The sequence below is a fragment of the Oncorhynchus nerka genome, linkage group LG1 (assembly GCF_034236695.1).
Source record: "Oncorhynchus nerka isolate Pitt River linkage group LG1, Oner_Uvic_2.0, whole genome shotgun sequence".
Taxonomy (NCBI): Eukaryota; Metazoa; Chordata; class Actinopteri; order Salmoniformes; family Salmonidae; genus Oncorhynchus; species Oncorhynchus nerka.
The window spans coordinates 21321274-21328261 of record NC_088396.1 but is presented as its reverse complement, the minus strand read 5'-3'; the positions used below and the strand labels follow the sequence as shown (position 1 = coordinate 21328261).

Genomic DNA, 6988 nt, shown 5'->3' with positions numbered 1-6988 from the left:
CACACACAGTAGCAAGACCACATTCACACATTCGGTGGCAAGACCAGGGTCACACACACTGTGGCAAGACCACATTCACACACAAGTGCATGTGTACCAACAAGTTTACGGCAGCGGAGACACACACAAACTATTCCATATATTTGAATTAATGCTCAGAAAAACAATTCAAGACCCCCACATGTAGAGGCAGCAGAACAACAATAAAATAACAAAATGAACAATAGTGCCGTAGTTTGTAGATCACTAATAGATACTATTATACTGTATACAAGTTGACAATCTTTGCTAAGGTCTTTGTGCAGTCTGCCCCCGATAAATATCCTACACTGTACCGCCACCTGGTGGTTCAATCATGTAAAAAACAACTGGAGGAAAATCTGTGCCTGATAACAGCTTGAACATTCAAACAAATGTTAATTTTTTTTTGCCGACTACTTAGTACCTACCTACCTCTTTGTTCCTTGTAAATTATACAACATTTTAAAACTGAATAGAATCAGTATGAGGTTCATGGCCAAACTTATCATTTTGTCAAAAAGAAGGCATCATGTGGTAAAATAACTTTAATTAAAAACTAGCTATCTAAAAATGGTCAGTGCATACAGACACCTGTTCAAACATCACATATCCTTCATCACACAAAGACCTTGTAGGCTACATCCAAAGCCGCAAACAAATACTTTAAAAACATAATTATAAAAGCATCTCTGTAAAACAACAATAATAATACACATCGTTGCTTCTCAATACAGCCATAAACAGCAGAATGTTCTATAAAGCACAAAAAGAGAATAGTACACACAGCAAGTGACAGTTTTTGTGTGACAAATATATCATTGTGCATCATCCTTTGGCCACTAGGCAGTGTAAACAAGCTAAAATATGTATGTTGAACAATTTCATCCATCCACCCTGTGTGTGTGTGTGTGTGTGTGTGTGTGTGTGTGTGTTGGAGGGGGACTTTGTGTGTGTGTTGGAGGGGGACTTTGTGTGATTTCACTGCTTCAAGCTTTGATTTGAGTTTCACAAAGGAAACCCTTAAATCATGAAGGACTGGGTGTGCTTGTAGTTCTTGGGCTGCAGAAAAGGAAAGAGTATCCATCAGTTCACTAGACCTGTTGGTATGATCAACAACTCAGTCTTATCAACACGGTGGTGTGGTCAACAACTGCTCAAAGACCAGTCCAATGTAAAACATGACAACTTCTCTACCAAGCCTATACTGATAGTAGAAGAACTAGGGTTGGGAACACACTCACGTTTCTGGTGGGAGGAGGAGGTGGATTGTAGGAGTTGGTACTAAAAGAAAAAATACAAACACCACTATGAGTTATTTTATTTTTATTTATTTTTTCTGTAAAGAGCTAATGAAATGAACTAATGAAAAACACAATGATAAGTTGCCAGAATGGTTGTCTGAAACACGAACCTTCTTCCTTTCTGCTCCTCTGTTGGCAAACATGAAGAACAGGACAGTTAGAACATATTGTTAATGTTATCAGTCAGTCACAAGCTCAGTCAGTAGTGGTAAGTGCTCACGCTTTTTGCAGCAGCCCCGTCGATGACAGAAGCACACACCCAGGCAGCACATGACAACGAGCAGGAAGAGACCTACAGCTCCGGCTATCAGTGTCGTCATACTCAACTGATCTGAAAGAGGGGGCACAGAGGCCAAGACGAAGAGATGGGATAGGGGCCGAGAGTGAACAGAGAAATGCAAGAAAGATAAGCATGATTGATGATTGGAAAAGAGAGAGAGGGTGAAAAAAAGGAAGAAAAAAGACAGAAAGGGTTCAAATTTCCACAAACATTCTAAAAACACACACACACTGGATTGTACATACATTCTATGACCTTCATGTGATGGGCCACACAGCTCTTTGGCGCCCCCACACTGTTGGATGCCTCGCAACGATACTGGCCTGAGTCAGCCTTGGACACACTCTTGAACTTCTGCTCCGGAGACACACAGAGAGAGTAGAGAATCGGTGAGGACAGAAAGAGAGTATGCAGTGTGAGAAAACGTCATTAACGTGCCTTTGATCAGGCACGTGAACCACCTCCATTACATGTTACTCACCAGTGTTCCCTTGTCAGTGTCCATGCTAAAGGAGGTGTCAGTTGTGTGTGTGGTGCTCAGCGCCTTGTTGTCTTTGTACCAGATGTAGGTAGGAGGGGGTACACTGAGTTTATCCTTACAGTGGAGCTCTACCCCTGCCCCAGACAAAACTGAGCTGGGCACCTCACAGGACGGGGTGTGGGGGGGCACTGGGGGAGGAGGATAGGATTACTAACGACAGCACAAAGGCCCCTCAGCACAAATACACAGACTTCCTCAATCTCTCTCTCACACACACATCCACACGCACACTCTCACCCAGTACGCTGAGGGTGACGTTAATCTCTCCCAGGTTGGTGTGGTCTGCTGGAGCACTGACCTCACAGCGGTACAGCCCAGAGTCCTTCTGGGTAACGGCGTGCAGCGTCACTGTCGCACCCTCGATGTTGGCCCGACCTGCAAAGGATCCTGGGATACCACAGGTGTCAAGGGTTACAAAGATGAGAGAAAAAGTGTAGAGAGATGAAAGAAGAAAAAACAACAAGAGGGGGAGGAATGTAGTAAGAGATGGTGTTAGAGGGGAAGAGATAAGAGAGACGGAGGAGAGGTGGAGCGGTGCAGTAGAGTAGAATCAGGAAAAAAGTTGAAGAAAGAGAGGCGAGGAGGAAGAGAGAGAGGGAGGTCTAGTGGTCACCGCTGAATTTGCCATCAAAATAAACAAAGGTGATGTCCTTCCCTTTCTTCTTCCACTCGATACGAGGGTTAGTCTCCTTCTCTGTCTTGAACTGACATGACAGCACAGCGTCTGACAGAGACCGAGAAATTCAGAGAGAGAGACAAAAACAGTGAACAAACAGTTCATGAACTCACACAATTCATGATCTCTCACAATTCATCCCCTCCCCTTCTCTTCGTCATCTAACTTCTCCTCTCATACCTGTGTTCTCATGGACCACCACTTTGGCCTTACTGGTGCTCACTGTCAGAGAGAGGGAGGCAGGACCTGAGACAGTGAGACAGTGAGAGAGAGAGAGAGAGAGAGAGAGAGAGAGAGAGAGAGAGGTGATTCAAGAGTAAATAATACACACAGCAGCACTCAACATTAACTATTTGTAGCAATGTTTCTAACTTCTAACTTTCTTTCTTAAATACAAAAACTTTATGTAAACATGAACTGAACTGAGATTTTGTACTACACAGTCCAGATTGGGCTGAGGGGGGTATTTCAGAAGGTATTTGTTTGAGAAAGAGCAGACACAAATCCAGACACAGACAGACAAAGAGACACGCACACACACACAATGAAAACACTCATTCACTTACTATACACATTCACTAACACATGTACACACACACAGAGCGAGGTGGTGTAAACCCACAGAATAGATATGCCCTGGTGCCTGGTGTTACCAGTAGGAATGTCGTGTGTAGGAGGAATGGAGGTGATGGATGGCAGACCACTGATCTCTACATGACCTGATTAACCTGCACACACACTTAAACTAACATAGGAATACACACATACTGAAACAACACGCAAATATCAACACAGGAAAACATTTTCTGGGAGATGATTTGTTTACTCTCTCTCTCTTTCAGACACACACATTTTACATTTGAGTAATTCAGCAGATGCTCTCATCCAGAGTGACTTACAGTAGTGAGTGCATACACACGCAGACAGGAGATGGAGACGGCTGCTGGTCATCCACTATCAATGTCCTTAATATTTTTGACTCTGTGTTTGTGTGTGGGGGGGTCCCCTCTATACAAAGCCCCTCTGTATCACAGTAACTCTACACCAACATAGGGTTTTTAACTCTCTCTCTCTCTCTCTACACACACACACACACACACACATCAGTCATCTAACCTAACTGTAATTGCTGATATTACATGAGATTTCTTTGGACCAGTGAACAGTGATAACGATTCCCATGGCTGTTTGGAAGAACAACCTCAAACACTACAGACAGTCTGTAACCCTTCCAGATAGCAACTGATTGCATCTCTGGCCAATTAGCAGCTGGGTCATGGAGGGGCTATTGACAACATTAAACAGGACTATTGCCTGCCTACACCAGGCATCAGAGAGGTTGGCTCTCCAGAACCCTGGAGCCCCTCAGAGATCTGGCCTTTCATCAGTCTCTGGGTCTCTGGGCTTGGACAGCATCAGAGGGTCTAAGGTAAATAGAAGATCTGTATGATTCCCGTCCCACTCTTCCCAACCCCAACCCACTCCCAGCCCAATCCCAGCCCAATCAAATCAAATCAAATCAAATGTATGTATAAAGGCATTCTTACATCAGCTGATATCTCAAAGTGCTGTACAGAAACCCAGCCTAAAACGCCAAACATGCAGGTGCAATCCCGAAACACATTACACACACTTCACCAAATCGAACTGTTTAAAGTGTGCTTAGTCTCAGGGACACATACACAAGAACATACAATTCACGCAATGCATATATATATTGCTTACACACACATACAGCGTGAGAGGCAAAGCTATGGTAAACACTATGATGGAAAATGAAGTGGGGGGCTGTCAATGTTTTGACCCACATTTGCACCCCAGTTCCCCAAACCCTCTTGCTGCTTAATGTGTAAACGTATGTGTTTAAACTATAGTGCTCTGTGTTGTAAATGTGTCTGAAACTTTGTGTGTTCCTATTTTGACCAGGTCTCTCTTGTAAAATAGACTGTTCATCTCAATGAGACTAACCTGTTAAAATAAATGTAAAATAGATTGAAAATCATCAAACATCAATACCATATAGCTTGTATGGTATTGAATACAACTATCCTGTATTAGTCATATGTATGAAGGTTGCAGTGTGCATGACAGCTCATTGACTCCCCTTGAATTCATATTTTCACAGTGGTATAAAGTACTTAATTAAGTAAAAATACTTAAGTAGTTGTGGGGGGTCTCTGTACTTTACTATTTATATTTTTACAACTTTTATTTTTACTTCACTACATTCCTAAAGAAAAGAATGTACATTTTACTTGTTACATTTTCCCTGACACCCAAAAGTACTTGTTACATTTTGAATGCATGGTAGGACAGGAAAATGGTCCATTCACACATTTATCAAGAGAACATCTCGGTCATCCCTACTGCCTCTGATCTGGTGGACACACTAAACACACATGCTTCGTTTGTAAATTGTGTGCCCCTGGCAATCCATTAAAAAAAATGTATTGTGCGGTCTGGTTTGCTTTATATAATGATTTATACTTTTACTTTTGATACTTAAGAATATTTTAGCAATTACATTTACTTTAGATACTTAAGTATATTTAAAAACAAATACTTTTAGATTTTTACTCAATTAGTATTTTACTGGATGACTTTAAGGTATCTTGACTTTTACTCAAATATGAAAATTGGGTACTTTTTCCACCACTGTATTTTCAGACAAAATACCCATTGGGCCAAGATAAAACAAATAAAAGTCTGCATCTCCATCTACTCACTCTGCAACAAGACGAGGAAGATAAGAGACAAAATCCCCATGCGGTCCATAGTTCTTCCAAACGAGTAAACAGTGTCCAGTTAATTTAAATAACCTAGAAAGATATTTGAGTGTCTGAGAACGTTCGCTCCAGACAAGACTGAAACACTTCCAGACGTTCAGAAGTGCTTGAAGTTTTCTATGTGCGCGCTCCCGATGGAGACCATTTCATCGAGCGGAGATACTCAGGCGCGCGCTCACCACGACACACGCGTCTGTGCTTTTGGCTATAGTAGACAAACGTTTTGTCCTCGAAGAGGATTTTACCTCTTCAGTGTGTGTAGGCAGTAAACGGTTATGTACAACGTTATTAACGAATAATGGGTCAATGTATATACCGTCAAATACACCACCCAGCAAACACACAACGTTCTCTAAAAGTTGTGGGACTTAAAGATGCACTATGCAGAAATCCACCATTTCCTGGTTGCAAAAATTCTAATAGTTAGCCTAATTTCAGTTTATGTGACAAAACAAGCAAGCATAGTGTAGAGAATCACTGTACGATCTACTAAACTGCTGTGAAATATATTTTCCATAACCAAAAATATTGTATTTTCAGCTGTTTGAAGCTGGTGTACAAAACCGAAATTAAAAGATGCAAAACAAAACGTACGAATGGAAGGTATAGAAATAGCACATAGTACAGAACTACTGCTTCTTAGACTTTCTTTCAATATGAATGCCAGAACTGTAACACACATTTCTATGTGAATTTGGTTGGGTCGCCCAAAAAGTGACATATTGCAGCTTTAATGTGTCATTGCTACTATCATGTATGTTAGATATAGCCTACAGTAGTCAAAATAGTGATGATCAATTTGTAATTTTCTACCAATTTGTAGCAAACATCTTTTCTCTATCAATTTGTGACAAAGGTGTACTTGTTGTCTTGTTGAAGTAACAAGTAACAAGTTCTAAGTTGTGATAACATTCATATTTCTGTTTATGCTCATCGTACAATCTAGGCTACAACATTCATATTTCTGTTTATGCTCATCGTACAATCTAGGCTACAACATTCATATTTCTGTTTATGCTCATCGTACAATCTAGGCTACAACATTCATATTTCTGTTTATGCTCATCGTACAATCTAGGCTACAACATTCGTATTTCTGTTTATGCTCATCGTACAATCTAGGCTACAACATTCATATTTCTGTTTATGCTCATCGTACAATCTAGGCTACAACATTCATATTTCTGTTTATGCTCATCGTACAATCTAGGCTACAACATTCGTATTTCTGTTTATGCTCATCGTACAATCTAGGCTACAACATTCATATTTCTGTTTATGCTCATCGTACAATCTAGGCTACAACATTCATATTTCTGTTTATGCTCAACGTACAATCTAGGCTACAGCACTGTTTTTGCAAATGTAGATATTTTTATGTTT

At 40.9% G+C, this 6988-nt stretch overlaps 1 protein-coding gene across 1 annotated transcript; it reads right to left on the bottom strand.

Annotated features, from left to right (window-relative positions):
* Positions 1 to 551: 551 nt before the first annotated feature.
* LOC115130901 (junctional adhesion molecule 2A-like) lies at positions 552 to 5706 on the bottom strand. The gene is made up of 10 exons (XM_029662479.2): positions 5546 to 5706; positions 3000 to 3065; positions 2757 to 2867; positions 2381 to 2530; positions 2084 to 2271; positions 1848 to 1956; positions 1543 to 1653; positions 1433 to 1451; positions 1263 to 1302; positions 552 to 1080 (listed from the first exon to the last, which is right to left on the bottom strand). Exons 1-10 carry the CDS (start codon positions 5592 to 5594, stop codon positions 1042 to 1044), a joined length of 882 nt encoding a protein of 293 aa, XP_029518339.1. The 5' UTR covers positions 5595 to 5706; the 3' UTR covers positions 552 to 1041.
* Between the last annotated feature and the right edge of the window lie 1282 nt (positions 5707 to 6988).

Bases quoted from the DNA above. Each gene is read 5' to 3' on its own strand.
- LOC115130901 (XM_029662479.2), bottom strand. From the start codon at position 5,594: ATGGACCGCATGGGGATTTTGTCTCTTATCTTCCTCGTCTTGTTGCAG. The intron at 2,272-2,380 runs GTGAGAGTGTGC...CTCCTCCCCCAG, and splicing joins CGTCACCCTCAGCGTACTGG to TGCCCCCCCACACCCCGTCC. The intron at 1,654-1,847 runs GTATGTACAATC...CCCCTCTTTCAG, and splicing joins TCACATGAAGGTCATAGAAT to ATCAGTTGAGTATGACGACA.